Raw genomic sequence first — 16,496 nt, 5'->3', positions numbered from 1 at the left:
CATTCCATGTGTTTTTAATGTGCTGCAGTTCACAGGGGAATCACCTACTCGGAATTTCTTGAAATCGAAACTGTTTCACACACTCTCGTCTCAGTAAAACCGCTCCGCGCTCCTTACGGACCTTGTCCTTCAACAAACCTGCTTGCGAACGAGGAACACCTCCCGCAATGGCATTTGACAGAAAAGAAAAAAAAAACAATGGAAAAGTATAGTTAACCATCCTAACAGCGAGAAATAAGACGCTTAACCCGAATGATCCCTGCTGTAGAATCTCCTCGGCACACAATGCAACAACACCCGCACGTGAACATTCATAAAAACTCTTCGGGTTAGCTCACTTTGCGAAGGAAAACTGTTCAAACGCATACACCATGAACATTTCTCCCTCTTTCTCTCTCTTTATCTCTCTCTATCTATCTCTCTATTTCTCTTCATTTTTACACATTCCTCTTCACTTCGCTTTGGCCAGGGGTCCTTGGCCATTTTCAATGTTAAAACCCTTCTGGGCGGTGCAGGAAGAGATCTAGAATAAAACAATATATCCATACCAACACACACACATATCTATACACGGCCAAACGTGGCAATAGAGTAGGCAAAGCGGAACCGAACACTGTACTGTGTATGTGTGCGAGAACTGTATACGCCTACGGTAAAAAGAGGGTTTCGTGCGTTTATGTGTATGTGTAGTTTTGCTGTCGCTTGAAACCTATAAGAGCAGAATGTCAGGATTAACGACACGGACACGTTTTTTATGATCTTTCCCCCGCCCATCTGTCAATGGTTGACCTCCTGTCGAGTCAAAAAGTAGGGAAAAAACACGACCAGCTGGTTAACGACAACACAAACCCCCCGGGGGTCACATGGAACGCAGAGCAAGCACACCTCTTAGAGCAGGGGAATGAGACATGGTGTGTAGCATAATGCACTTTTTTATGGTGGTTGATGCCCTGGTGTTGAAGGGAAAGAGAAGCAGAGCTTGTGTGTGTGTATTGCTATGTCATACACAATCCAGTAACTCATCGGGTCCTTCAGTTTTGCGGGAAATTAAGAGTTGATTAATTTAGTCCTCCTATCCAAAATGGCCCGTTTTTAGTGCATTTGAGACAACTAAATGACGGTGATTTCCTAGCAGTATGTATTCTACTTTACTCTCTGTTTCTCTCTCACTTCACTTCTCTTCACTTGGGCCAAAGAACGAACTATTAATCCACCATTATGCTGTTCCATCAACGCGTGGCGCACTTCCTTCTTCACTGTCCATACTTCCTTCTCCTGGTTCTGGTGTGTTACTCGATGGATTCGATTCTGGATGTACGATCTATATCGCATCGACCGCGCGACCATTCAACCAGCGCTCCTCTTGCACATTTACACTCTCGCACAGACATGTGTGTGCGTCTTCTCTGGTAAGGAAGCCACCTTTCCGCGTGCTAAAATCCGTATTAACCGCAAAACGGACCGACCGAGACCGGCAGCAGCGGACAGACAGAACAGTAATACGGACGCACACACGCACGCACACACTCCCTGTACGCCGCCGCCCCTCTGTTGTGTAGTTGAATGACCTCAAACAGTCGCCGTCGGTGCCGTTGCCGTTGCCACTGCCGTCAGCTCAGAACGTCACATACATATACACGCACATGCACACACACATAAGCTAGAAAACGTGTGTGTATAGGGCATCAGGGCTGGATATAAGGTTTTTATTTAGGAGAGAGAGAGAAAGAGTGATATAGACAGGCGTTTAGGAAGATGGTGGTGAGGCCCTTCCCGATCGGTTTTGGTTTTCCCTTCGATGCGGCGGTGGGTTTACACCAGCCCTGATGATGTTGATCTGGCTTTTATCCCTTTCTTTGCACCACTGTGTGTAGGTCCACTGGCTTATCCGTTTCATTTTCCTTCTTTTCCCGTTTTCATCGTTATGCTCTCCGATCCAGGAACCTCTCCTGTTATGCCCGTATGTTTTCGGGTCGAGAGTGTGTGTGTGTGTGCTGTTGTCACCCACCCATTTGAGTTCGGGGTTTGTTTTATTCCGTTTTCGACGTTTTATTTCGCTCGTCCGGGACAGCGAGCGGCGGGCGAGCAAGCAGACAGAACCATCTCGCTACCGGCTGCCCTTACCAGCCAGCGAGCCAGTCATGTTGCTGTGCCCACCTGCCCTTTTTCTCAGCGGGTTTAGCTTCTCTTTCTTCCTGTCTTTCTCCTGACGTAGGTCTTTCGAAATCCGACACGCATTTTCCGATTCTCGAGTCTGCGGAAAGAGGGCGAGTGAATGAAAAAAGTAGCTCAAAAATCTCAACCAATTTGGGGTGATTGGCAAGCAAGCAGTACATTTTCCTTGTGTGTCATTTGTATAATACATCTCTGGTCAGCAATGTTTTACAATTATTTTTTAGGACATTTTTAAGACTCGTTTTTACATCTTCCACGTGCTTTTGTACTAAATACGGTACTGTTGTTAATAAACGATGTATGCGAAAAATGTCAAAACTTTAAAAACGTCTGAAATAGAGCTGTATGTTTAATGCATTATGTAATTAATGTAAAATATGCTCAACTCTAAACATTCGTCGTACCACTCACCGTTGCGCTGATCCACTGGCTAAGCTAAGCTACGAACGCATTGTTACGACCACCACTCCTTACGATCGGAATGTTCTCAACTATTCCGCAAAGCATGCTACCACCAAAATGGTGAAACTCAGATCCATGCCTATGGCTTCAAAATGTCGGTGTCTGGGGAATATTGCTCCAGGCATCAAAAGCACACACGGAACCACATACTCTAACATGCGAGAAGAGCTGTTTTATAGCAATCAAAATGGTTTTAGTAGAACCATCCAGACTATATCATGTCATGCTTGGATACGTCTTTCGTTTTCCACTATTAGCGAAGGTCGGTTGTGATGTGATGCGTTATGCTTTAACCTTATTAAAAGCACGAATTGCTTCTTAGCTTCTTGCTCTGTCGTATTATGTGTCGTGATTCCTTTAAGTAACACGATTCGCTGAACTAGAACAAAGACTACCTATACTGTACCTATAACTCTAAGTTTACACCTTAAATAGATAAGTCTGTACCGAGTAGAAATAAAAAACACGACAAGCAGGATGTAAAATAGATGGCTGTGTTCGAAAGTCTTAAAAAAAGGCAAAATGCAAAATTTGTCTTACATGCTTACACAACAACAGTAGAGGACGCTCCTCGTAACTCGCAAACTCCTCCAGAGCGCCACACCGCACATGCAATTCAAGGTCATTGGCCTTAAGGTGATGATGCTCCTTTGTGTGGTTGGTGTGGCAGCGAAGCATAGCCCAAGAAGCAGTATCACCCCACCATCGACCTCCGCAACAACAACAACAACCACCAATTGAGACGGATAGGTCACTTGCCCTCGATGGTGGTTTATAGTCCACCGCTTCACCAATCTCTGCCCCCCCTGCCATCGGTCGTTTATGCATTGGAATTGCACTTCAGGCACCATCAGGCACAAATATATCGACAAACGAAGAAGAGGGAGGGAGCATTGTTGTTGCTGTTTTGCGGCGCTGTATTGATACACTTCGTCCTCGCTGTGTGTGTGTGTGTGTGTGGTGGTCAAGGGAATTAGAAGTGAAGAGGATACAACCACCCCCCCCCCCTCCACCTTTCCGTGTGCAAAAGCACGCCAAAAAGAAACACCAGCACGTCCCTCAGAAAGGGCGAAACCTGCTAAAGTTCAAGGTGGTGTTCGGCACGGTTCTAGCTCGGCACCCAGGCCGCACAGACCCGCACACACACACACGTACGATGGCCACCAAGAAATGGTTGCAAAATTATTGCACATGCTGCTGCTGCTGCTGCACTTGGCTGCGCTTGGCATGGTATCGGATATAGGGGTGGAGTAGGAAGGATGTTTTGCACGCGAATGGAAGAAGGAATGTGGGGAAGCGATGTTCATTTATTATGCATCAACGCTCGTGGGTTGGATTTGGATGGCGGTACTACTGCAACGTCTTTCGGAAGTTTGCTCTTTTCCTCCTGTGTTGGCTCACAGTGTTTGCGGGGTTCTATACTTGGATGTTTTATTTTAATACACAAAGCTCCGTTGCAACTTCTAGGCGCCAAGACGAAGGAGAATTGGCAGAGGATATGGGGTTTTATTTATATGTTGGCTCCAACATGTACTACCTTCTACCTTTGCTGGGATTTGGCTGCCAAATCATAAAAAAGAGAGAAATGGAAAGAAAAAATATGTTCCTGACCGTCGTTGAAAAATGATAACAATTTAAAAACATAAATAAACGCGAAAAACATCCCAGAAACCTCAAAAAGAGCAGGTATTTTAATAGTATTCATTCCGGAAGCGCTTTGTCCAGTTGAAATCAGCTCGCTCAAATTGTAAGACAAAAGCTCGTTTTCACTTTTTCGACCACAAAACAGACTTCCCTCGTCGTCTCTCGAAGTTTCCCTTTTGCTGGTGATGGGAGGGGAGTGCACTAACTGTCTGGTGAAACAGCTTTGCAAAAATGAAGCCAATAATTAGTATACAATGCCTACAGCAGGCAACGCGTTTGTGAACTGGTGAAGGGGTGGGCAAGCACAAGCGTCACATCATTATTAGCAACACTGTCGTCCGTCCCTCTCGTGCTATGTTTTCTCACACGCGGTTGATCGCGGGGAATCCCCTCATTTCCCTCGGTGGGACGGTGCACAGAAACGCACCGCAAAATGATTTTTTATAGCACACTTCTCTCCCACTGAGACGAAGTAGGTTATCGGTGGATGGGACCTGTCGTGCGGATTGGAGTGAGCTTTGGGTGGGTGGGTGTCTGGTGCGTTTCGTTGGCGATGAAATAGAAAGAAGGTCGCAACGTCGTAACAGTAAATGAATGGTAAAAAATAAGCGTAACAAGAGAGAAGATCAGTCGAAAAAGTGCCGTCGCTAATGGCAACAAGAGCACACTTGAGTTATCGTACAATTGGAAAAGGAAGGGGGTTGTGGCAGATATTCGATGGTGAAAAAATACACTTTCATTCGTGACGGATGGTCACCTTCATCGCTATTGTGGACAGTCATTTGATTGGATTTAATTAAATGTATGAAAACAATACGACGAGGGAAATGTGTGGTACGCGGGAAACTTCATTCAATTAAGTTTTACTCTAAAAACATTAAGTTGATATGAAAAAAGCGACGAAATAGTGTTATTTGATATGATAGGCAGAATCAGTGAATTATAGTTTAATTATTTAATCACACTAGTTACCACCCCGGACACTGTTTTACTATCTTTATTTTCTTTTCTTTAATTGAAATTATGCTCTACTCGATTTATGGGTTATGATTTTGTGATCTAAGCCATGTTCGCATGCTGTGTGTACGTCCCGGGATTTAGGCGCTCTGTAGTCCTGTTTGCTTTATATGACCCCCAAGAGCAAGACGCGTGGTTCCATTTTGTGTCGATGTTCGTTTTAATTTTCCTTCATTCCCTTTCAATTTTATTTTACTTTATTGTTGTGTTGTGTCTTCTTGGCGTCGCGTTGCCGATCCGAATCTGGAGCACAACCATCCCTCGCGGGGGAAATGGCCCTTCGGAATGGCGGAGTGCAGCTTCTCTCCTCTGTCCGACTTTTACATTCTTTAGTCTACAGGCCTTCCTTTTCTTTTGGGTTTTGATTTTCTTCTATTATGTATTTTTTATTCTTCATTTTCGATTGTCTTTTCCCCGCTTCTACACCCTGCCAACACATGCTGGTCTGGTGCACCGGAATGTGGTGGTAGAGGTTTACCCTTGACCGCATCCGCACATTTCCGGCACTTACACACACACACGCACACGCTCGTCTTAATCCCTGCCAAAGGTGTGCTGTATTACTTGGCCTAAGAGTGAGGAGAATGGTGTGTAAAAAGGAAATTGCTCTCTTGCGAAGAGAAGGCTGGCAGCAGCGATTAATCTACCGTTGCTGTTGCTGTTGCTTTTGCTGCTCCATCGTCGGTGCTCGGCTCTTGACTCTCTTGCCTTGGTTTCGTAGCGCGAATGGTGAATTGTGTGTGTACATCCATCGGTGTTGTTGGCAAAGGCGGAAGAAGGTGCCAGACTCACTGTGCCAGAGCGCATGCATGCACACACATACACATACGCGCGTTTGAATTGCATTAGACGTATAATTATGGATTATAAATCACCTACAACCTCGCCACGAGGGGGAACTCTGTCCGTGTGCTGATGCGTTTGGGCCAATTCTATAAAAATATATTATTTTTCTTACATTGAACTTTAGTTGAGTTATTAACCTACAACGGTTCTCTCAAAAAGACCAAAAAATAATAAATCTATGCTTGTAGTTAATCATGTTTTGCACAACAACTAACAAAATTATCCATTGTTTGGTTGATTGCCGGCCACGTCAACATAAATTCCTGTTCCGTCTGCTGCAAACCGTCCCTTTGCGTAAATAATTATTCCACTTTCGGCTCTCTAGTTCCCAATGAGTCACCGAAACTTTGCCGAACGCGATTCATCTCCAAATAATGATTTTGCTTTCCCAAAAAGCGCCAACATTGACGTATGTGTATGTGAAGGTTTTAGCATTGCCAAACTTCATTCGCTATCTTGTCCACACCCCACACCCCCTCCCCAATGATAACAATGAAACTGGAGTCAAACGGAAAGCGACACAGAACTGACTTCTTGGGGTCGTGCATGAGTCACACCAGAGTACGACATAGAAGAAAAACCCCTCAACATATTGGTTGCTCCGCTGAGTCAGCCGAAGTATGTTAAAGTGTCTCGGGTATGTTTTGTGTGTCGTAATTCTCGAACTCCAAGTGAAACGGAAATTATTACTGACTTTAAATTATATGCACGTTTGTATGCGTACATTTCTCAGTCAATTAATCATTTCTTTCTTTGCGTTTTATTTCCGGTTTGTTTTTCGATTCCTTATTGCGCTAACAGCAGTCATATTAGTGCTTCGATTTGTTGATCAAGCTACCAAGGAGGAGGAAGCATGCAAAATGACGGAACTATGCAACTCCTCCCCATCATCAGCGGTGTATTACGCATCACATAAGCGGCGCATGGAAGAAAGAAACTAACGCAAATCGTTTGCGATCGAGCGCGCAGCAGCAAACTCTATTGCGCCACTAACGAAACAGCAGTAGAGTAGCAAAACTCGATCAATCACGACGATTTGCAGGAAACACTACTACTACTACTGTGGTGTTGTAGTACGTACCCCGGGGTTTTTCTTTTCGTTTTTCACCAGCCAAAGACTTTCCCGTGTGCGCGCGCTGGTGTAGGGTTGTTTGTTTACCTCGCCGAGGCGCGGTTTGTCTGTCCTATATGAATGCTCGTGCGTGCGTGAAAATGCATTATTATGGGAAAAAGGGCAGCATAACTGCCGCCGAGCGAGGTCCGTCCGGCTCTGTTGTGTCTGCGGCCATCGTCTTGGCGGTGTGATAGAGGAAGGGAGGGAGGGTTAGTTACGTAAACGATTTCTCCCTCGGTTGATTTTGTGATGTTGCATTTCGCGGTTAGTTAGTTCGATGTAGTTATGATTTTTAACTGCTTTTTTCTACTCCTTTTTTAAAGGTAAGGTCTATTGCGCTGGAGGGAGCACGCGTAATAAATAGTTTCACTTGCTTCCATCGATTCTGTATAAGATTTCGCTTTAAATATGATTGCGGCACATTCATTTGTTCCGTTTTCAATTGCAATTCGGCGTTAGAATTCAAACGCCTTTAGCATTTTGGTGTGCATTATACGATACTCGTTTCAATTCGGCTGTGAAAAGGCTACTAAATGCTGTAATCATGTTTGCTTCCTTCTTGTCGGAAGCAGGAAGAAAAGCTCCTCCTGTACATGATGATGGTGCGATGCATGCGAAACGAAATTCAACCGTTTTTCCCCCATTCGCGCGCAGCAGTGGGCGTGTGATGTACACATGGGCATGTTTAAACAATAAATTTACTTCAAGCTTTCGTTCCTTTCCGCTATCCATAAGTGCTCTGGAAACAAGTATCGGAAAGGAGGAAATATTTCTTTCATGCTGTTCTTTTTTACTTCCGCTATCGCGCGTTGGTAATTGCACATTGTATCACACACACATATATACACATTGTTATGAGTGGGTGAATATGTAGCCATTTGTAGGGAAATGGAGAGAAAGATACTGAAAATGTTTCAAAGCATATTTGTGGGTTGGTTTGGAAGACTGAAACTGGAACACCTAAAGTGATTTTTTTGTCTAAGACGATAAAAGTTTATAGTAACAGATTGATACTTGCTCAACAACTTTTCAAATCAAAATAAAACTTTTCGAAATTGTCTGACAAACCTTAAATTCAACTGATGCACTATTGTGTAGCGTTCATGAAACCACCAGATAGAACAAATTCAGTAGTAATAAGAGATAAGACTTCGTCTTCGGAAAATGCAAATCAGTCTCGGCTGAAAGAATTTATTTCTGCAACAACTGTAACAAATACTGTTGTGTAGTGCATTAAAAAAAAAATACTCAAAAAAACGAGCACAAGTTTAATTACGCCCAAAGCCCGAGACTACTTACATCAGTGGATCGGGGGATTTTGATCCTAAAGCGCAGCTGAAATGAGAAAAGTGGCTCGAAAAATAGCGATCCCATAAAAGTAGGTTATGTGCGTATTTTTCAGACGTCTCTTTTCCTGACCTCATTCGTGCGCTTTGCTGTGTGTCCAATAGACGCTGCTCTCGAGTTCGCGATCATGCTGTGCTCTGTGCTCTGTGTAGTTTCACTATCATCACCGACGTTAGGAAACATTCGCTCACCTTCCAGTTGTGTTCGTGTGTACGCTGTGCCTCCCACGAGAAAACCTCAAACACACACACATACACACACACACACACTGATGCACGCAACTGAGTATGGTGCATAGCGCAACTAGTTCAGAAGAGCTTACAGGAAGAGAAGGGGTTTCGATGTACTTTAATGAAAAGACAGCTTCAGTGAAGCTGGGGTGAATAAGGCGCGTACAGCTACACTGGTGCTGTTCCATCTATCCTACCAATACTATTGCTATTGCTTCTATCTGGCAAATGTGACAAGGAAACTAATATGTTACAATCCGGTTTTATTCCATGTTTTTCTAGATCCAAAAACAACCAATTCAACGTGACACGACCAAACTCGAGACTTAACACTTTCGTCAATATCCCTCGGATACTGTAAGGCATAAATGTAAGTAAAGTTTACGCTGCAGAAAAGAAAGATTACATTCCACCATGTTGGGGCAATGGTTCTAATTTCTCTAATTCCTCTGCTCTTATTTTAGCAACCTTCGGTAGAAAGAAGGCACATTAGCCTACTCAAAGAGTAAAAAAAGAAGAAAAGAAAAAGGTTGCCAACCAACGGCCAAACAAGTTATACTGTGCTCTCCACAAGGAAGTGTGGAAGAAACATCGCTTTCTTCTATGTTTTCTACCGCGAGGAAGGATCAACAACGGAGCAGCCACCGTCGTCGCATACATCTGTAGTAGCTGCAACGACAAGGAAAAACAAATCCTCGTTCGTCGACTGGACACACGAACATCGTGCGCGAGATCTGTATTTTAAGTGCGGTTCATTCATTTTTCGGCTTGTCTTGTCTTAGTGTCGAGGGGCGCGCAGGCGGTGTTGTAAATCGATCGAATCGAAATCCATCAGTAGCAATAATAACGAAGTGTGTATATTGGACTGTAGAAGCTTACTAAACAGACTGATCCCCACTACAGCACAGTAGCAGTAGCAGCAGGAAAGCATTCTCTCGTACAACACTGTACGCAATCTATTGGGAGAGTCCTGTTACATCCAAGTAACCATTTCACAGCGAGTGAAAGGAAATTCATAGTGAAAAAATCTTGCTTGAAGAGGAGAGAGGAGCAGTACTGTGCTTGTGGATGTGTGTATCGTTGCTCAAAACCCCGTGTGTGCGTGCACTGTGTTGAGGTCAAAATTGCGCCTTCAATCATTAGCGGACGACGGAGGAGTAGCTGCTAGCCGGAGTGGTACTGGATTACACATACACCGTAAAACAACCGTGTGCGTGTGTGTGTGTGTGAGTGTGTGAAGAGCCGAGGGCGAGAGCTTAGAGCAGTTGGTGAGTGGACAGGGGAGGATGGAGCGCGAATCAAATGCAATGCAGCCGATGTGTAGATCTGGATGTGGTTTCTACGGTAATCCGGCACAGGATGGATTATGTTCAGTTTGCTACAAAGTAAGTGTGTGTGTGTGTGTGCACTGTGTCCCTTTTTTTCAAACCGAACCAATCGGCTTGGGTTTTAAACAGCGCATCTAATTATGGGGGTGTAATTTACAGGACGTGCTCAGAAAGAAGCAACAGCCACCGGTTAGCAGTACGCCTTCCAGCAACAATGCACCTCAAGCACCTCCATCTGGCCAGTCGGTAACAGCGTCCTCAGTTAGCATCCGTCCTGTCGTGACGCCGCAAAGCTTCGCCAGCAGCATCGCTAGCAGCAACACAACAACCACATCAGCCTCCTCTGCATCAGCGTCGGCCGCGTCACCATCGGCGTCGTCCTGTGCCGCTTCCGCCAACAATCCGGTAGTGTCCGCTACCTACACAGCACAACCGACCGTGCATAGTGCCCTGTTCTGCTCGGACAAGGATGTAAGTATCGATCTGGGGGAAGGGGGGATGGGGGATCGAAGGGAGAAACAAAAACGATGTAACTCCTCTTTCAACACATCTTCTCTACGCAAGGATGAATGTTTACCCGAAGAAAAGTGTCATACAATTGCCTTTGGCGATAGCGTGTCCGAAGAGGAAGAAGAGCAGGAGGATGAGAATGATGACGAAGAAGAAGAGGAAATAGTTTGTTACGAGATTGATCTGATTGATGATTCTGGTCCGATTGATAATGTGCTTCACCTTGCCAAGCAGCAGGAAGTGACCCACGATAACGAACAGCAGCTGGTCGTTATTATGGAAAACCTAAGCGATGAAGACGATGACTCAGTGTCGCTTGGTCATTTTAATGTTTCGTTTGATTATGAATCAAAAACATTTGAAGATTCTGCAAGTAGCTCCACTCCTCGTGTAATGAAATCAACAAGTTTGGAGGCTGAGAAAGTATCCAATCTTGGCGGCCCAGCTCGTAGTCAGACGAACGCTAAAAAACGGGTAAACAAAATAACTAATGAACCCCATAGTAGTGTCGATAGCAATCCGAGGCGGTTCCGCTTGTTTTTCTGTAAGCTTAACTTACAGTACAGTTCAACGAACTGGTTATGCAAATCTACTAGAACTGTTGGAAACATTCCTCCTTGAAATCCACCATTATTTCAACTGATTTTAATTCCTCTTTATTCGGTTTCTGTAGAAAATTAGCGCTGATGACAGCGGTAGCCTTGGGGGACATAGTAATAACAGTTCCATAGCCGATAACGAAGACAAAGATGGTGATAAGGAAGATGCCAAGAAAAAGAAGAACCGTTGTGCAACTTGCCGCAAGAAAGTAGGATTAACCGGTAAGTATTGCGTGTCCCTTTCTTTTGGTCCCATTAGTGGGATGTACCTTTTCCGTTTCACTACTACAACACCGTTTTCGAATGTCTGCCGAATACGTTTTGCATTACTGACTGAGTTACGTTTTGTTTTTTGGTTTTTCTTTCACAAAGGATTCGAGTGCCGGTGCGGAGGACTGTTCTGCGCGATACATCGATACAGTGACAAGCACGAATGTTCGTTCGATTACCGAGAACTCGGTGCTGCAGAAATTAGGCGTAACAATCCCGTCGTGGTTGGCGAAAAGATTCAGAAAATTTGAACACCCTTCGTGCCATCGTATCGTAATAGTTCTTCACACAGTGTGCAGCAGCTTCGTCAAGCGGCAGCGGCACCGGTCACCAGCATCGTTACAGTCACTCCACCACCACTTATAAGCATATGCCGTCATATGTCTCGTCAAATTCGTAGCATTTTCTTCTCGACTCGTCGTTTCCCACGTGTGTCGTGTAGTGAGCGAGAGAAGGATAGGAAGATTGAGGGGAAGAGGAGAGTGTACAAGAACAGCGCGCGTTATTACTGATGCGAGGTGGTTCTTCCGATATGGTTTATCCTAAAACAAACCGCCGCCCTCTCCTTCTTTCCTATCTAATTCTCCATCATTTTAAAACGTTTGTGCTGCTTGCTCTTCTCCATACGCGAGCAACCACTGCTTCGTATTCCGTTGTTTTCTGCCTCACGGTGACGCTGTCCGAGTGTAAATATGGCTTCATATTTAAAACTTGAACGAGCGAAACTGAAGACATCACGTTAGCGGCACAACACGTGCTGGATAGCAATCGAGTGCGGAGAAGACTAGCTAACGTAATCGATCGGTATCCCATGCGCTACATAGCAAACAGATGCCATGGGAAAGGAAACAAGGCTAAGGCATGAAAGCGCCAAATTTTAGTAACCTAGTGCAGGGCGTCGTCAAAAACTGGCCGGCAATAAGGAAATCCCCACGAACAAGACAGAAATGATTCAGCTAATCCCACTCATACGAGCACGCGGGTGTGTATTTTCGTTAAGAGAAATAATTATGAGAGTAGAATTATTTTACAACATTACACACACAAACACAAACACACACACACGCGCGACTGCACATGGATACACAGCACACACAACATGATGCCACCCACACTTTACAATCTAAAGAATTATGAAATGAGACACAATAAACAAGCGAACACATTGTGAAAGCTACAAACGCACACGCCACCACCCATACGAGCACGTACAATGCTAAACGCGAAGCACGCGCGCACACACTGGCTCATGCGTACAAACGGCTGATAAGTGCATAAATCCAATCGGATCTTGCTAGAGCATGATGCAAGTCACTTTTATTCCTACAAAAAAGTGCTCCTTCTATGTAATTGTCAAGTGGGTCTTGCTTCCTACTGGACTGGCAAACACAGAAAGGGACTTTGACGCGCTTGCGTCTATTGCGTAGCGATTGTGTGATGTGAGTGAGTGTGTGCGCGTGCGCGAGTATGTGTCGAGTTCTCAAGTTCTAAAGATTTTACAGAGAAAGGTAATTCAAACGTAGCAACGCGTGTAGTGGAGAACACTACGCTATCGAAGTTGAAATTGTGCAATCATCTTGATCGCTGAAGGGAAGGAACCACTGTGGGCGAGCTTTGGAAGAGATTCAGACACACATTCAGATCGTTTTCGTAGAACCAACACTCAATCCGCAGTAGTAGAGGAAATATTATCACGCTTATGTTTTTTTTAAACACCCCCCCTTGTATCATAGTAATAGGAATAAGTCAGTAACACACATGATGATAATGATGATATGATGATACATTGGTTTGACGCGACACACGTTCGATTGGTTTTTTCAACTTCTTTCCCTTAGCTTCTGTGTGTGTGTGTGTGTGTGTGTATTCAAGGCAAATAAACTATGATGTAGCTACGATTTAGCCGTTACAGCTTTGAGATTCATTTAAGCTTTATTGGCGAATAGTGTCCATAGCTGCGTTTTTTTTTTTTGAGTATTAGGTATGGATTTCGTCGAGAATGCGCGTAACATCAGCACAGCTTTGGCTGATGGCCACACACTACTGCACACACGGAAAATATTTCTGCAAAAATCATACTAGCCTCTAGTTTAATTAATGTACATATGAATATACAGATATGCTACTTTCATTTTCGGATTTTTTCTACTGTGTGATGAGCTGGTTTCCGCAGTCGTTGTTTTTATTTTGTTTCGCAAAAAAAGAATCGTTTACTCCTTGCTGTTTTGAATTCTATCGTTTTCTCTATTCTCGATCTTTTTCTCTTCAGTTCAGTTATACATGTTCTATCAATGATGCTCTTTATCAATCATCATCCGTTGTTGTCTTGTTAGTCTACTTAGTTTTTTTTTTAAATAAAACGATTGAATTTATTGTTTTAGTGGCGTAAAATCTATCATCACTCGGCGGCTTTTTTTTAGCACAATTCCTTGTTACTTTAGCAATTTCGTAGAACTTTGTTGTGTGTTGTGCTTCACTAAATGTTTTACATGCTTCGGTATGTGATAGTTTTTTAATCACGTACAATAAAAATGTAAAAAAAAACAATCAATCTTTTCAAATATCCTGCAATATAAATAATTTTAATACGTCTGCAACACAACACTCTAAAAGGGAAACAAATCAACAATTCTTTGACTAGTAGACGGATTATTATTGCCCAATTGATGAACACATTACGCAGAAGAAGTGATGAATATCGATTTTATAACACAAAGAAACTGTGAAACCATGCAGTGCAGTGGGCGGTGGGTGATGGGTGTGTTGATCATTCGAAACCCGTCGTCATAACCGAATGACTGCAATCGATTATCAAACCCCAGGATAACAGTCACACACACACAATCAGCCAACTCACAATAGCGATCATCTTCCAATAGAGAGTATGAATAAAGAGGGATAGAGAGAGCTCTACCGTTCGAAAACCAATACGTTTAGTTTGCGATTGTGCGTGTACGTGTTACGTGTGCGTGAAGTGTGTGCGTGTTATGTATTTGGTTTCCTTTTTTTTGTGTTCTGCTTGAACTTAGTTGTAGGGAGTGCGCGGTGGTTTGCGGAAACACGAATTAGATAATGGAACAGATGAAACACATGGGGATAAATATGAATGGATAAGAAAACAAATCTAATTCGTTTATAAATATACATATATACATATAAAAATATAAAAGTACTATACATATTTGCATATATTTTACTAACAAAAAGTGGAAAGAAAATATAAACAAAAAAACACACACCACCCCAGAAATGCTTATTACGCCGGTACGAACAGTCAACCTAGAAAGGAAAAAACTAGAAAGCGAGTGTGCAAATATAAGCCGGATAAACTACTAAAAACTCTTCTAACTGTTCAGCGCAAATACGACCACTCCGTTTCTTTTGGTCGCACACAAGAAAGGAATGAGAAATGCTAAAATAGAGAAAACCTATCCCAGGTTAAGATACACAAAAAAGCTAACATAAAAAACGATGAAAAATCAATGATAATGTATATCAATAGATGTGCATAATTCGGATAAAAAACACAAACACACAAACACACGCTCACACTTTTACTCGATTGTAAAATAGACTATTAAACTACAATGTAACAGACAGATGGCGAAACAATTGAAAGCGCACCTGAGAAGACTATAGGGAAGAAACAGCTGTAGCAGCAGCAGCAGCAGTGCGCTTTACAAACCCAATTGGTGTGTAGCATCGAGTATGAAAGTAAAAGCGATCCAATGGAGGAGAAGGATACGTTGTGTAGGGCTTTTCACATTGATTAGTGCTAGGAGTATACACATACACACACAAAACAGCAAACCAACGGTGCGGAAGTTCAGTAAAAGATCCAACTATTTGTGCAGTGTGCGAGCATAAATTGACGCGCTGCAGCTAAAACAAATGTGCGCGCGCGCCCTCTTCCCGTTTTCCCGAATCTTACTGCTTTTCGCGGGAGCTAGCGATGTTAGCGAAACATACTAACTAATAGCGATAGCAATGGCAGGAAAGGACACTTTTTTCTACGGAGAAATGCAAAACCAATTTCTTAGATACACACACATACAGACCACGCACACATACATGCACGTGATATGGATTGCTAGTTTTGTGCGGTGCAATATTTTACCTACTACATTCAAACACGACTTTCGCATTGTGTTATGTTAAAAATTGAAAAGTTGGTTTGACTTTTAATATTACTTATTTCCATGGAAAATTCCTTAAATTGTAAAAAAATCGTAGTCTCTGATACGTAAATATCAGCAAAAGATGGTTAAGTAAAATACAATGAAGCTGAATATACTAACAACACCATAATTATAAGGGGAACAAAAAAACACACAAAAACAGCAAATTTAAATAAGTGGTTCAATCATTATTTTCCGTTTGTCACTTTCATCGACTTGCTTGCTACACGTGGTAAACGATGCGTTGCGTAACTGCGCAGCAACACTAGTGGCGCAAACTTAAGAATGTAGTACAGGATACGGTTAGGAGGCGAAATGCAAAAACAAACCCATCAAACAGCCAGGTTCCTTCTGTTAAATTGCATTCACTGTGTGTATGTGTGTGAGTGTGTGTGCGTGTCTATTTGTGTGGCTGTGTGTACGGTTTGTCTCGTAACATTGTACGATCGGTGTTACATTTAAGTTCATGGGACAATAAGTGCACATTTCCTCTCAGAATCGGGGGCGGCAGTGTGAGTTGAGTTTTAAAACGATTCTTTCTTTTTGTGTAGCATTTAGTTATCAACAATATTATGCGTTTGTGTTTACTCTTGACAACACTTCTTACTTTTTAAGAGGCAGGGGCAGGACTTGGCAGTAGAGTGAGCTATGCATGAATGTGGAAACAAGGGATGATACATATGTTAGCTATTAAGGCCACTAGACAAATTGATACATGTTGTGTTATTATAGTAGAACCCGTAAGACATTTTTACCTGACCTATATACTTGTTTGT

General features: G+C 43.1%; 1 protein-coding gene across 10 annotated transcripts in view; it reads left to right on the top strand.

The window, feature by feature from the left end:
• The window catches only part of LOC1274317 (AN1-type zinc finger protein 6), a 31,611-nt gene extending 16,888 nt beyond the window's left edge, over window positions 1-14,723 (top strand). For 5 of the 10 annotated variants that reach the window (XM_061648120.1, XM_313417.6, XM_061648121.1 and 2 more), the window contains 5 exons: window positions 9,118-9,205; window positions 9,300-10,220; window positions 10,323-10,634; window positions 11,347-11,494; window positions 11,645-14,723. In XM_061648120.1, the coding sequence (XP_061504104.1) occupies window positions 10,122-10,220; window positions 10,323-10,634; window positions 11,347-11,494; window positions 11,645-11,793 (708 nt within the window). In that variant the 5' untranslated portion in view covers window positions 9,118-9,205; window positions 9,300-10,121 and the 3' untranslated portion in view covers window positions 11,794-14,723. Of the gene's footprint in view, window positions 1-9,117; window positions 9,206-9,299; window positions 10,221-10,322; window positions 10,635-10,727; window positions 11,148-11,346 lie in introns of all 10 variants that reach the window. The other 5 variants (XM_061648117.1, XM_061648114.1, XM_061648116.1 and 2 more) reach the window with 2 other exon arrangements.
• The last annotated feature ends 1,773 nt before the right edge of the window (window positions 14,724-16,496 follow it).

The sequence above is a fragment of the Anopheles gambiae genome, chromosome 2, assembly GCF_943734735.2.
Source record: "Anopheles gambiae chromosome 2, idAnoGambNW_F1_1, whole genome shotgun sequence".
Taxonomy (NCBI): Eukaryota; Metazoa; Arthropoda; class Insecta; order Diptera; family Culicidae; genus Anopheles; species Anopheles gambiae.
The sequence above is the reverse complement of the archived record's forward strand: the minus strand, read 5'-3'. Positions and strand labels throughout refer to the sequence as shown.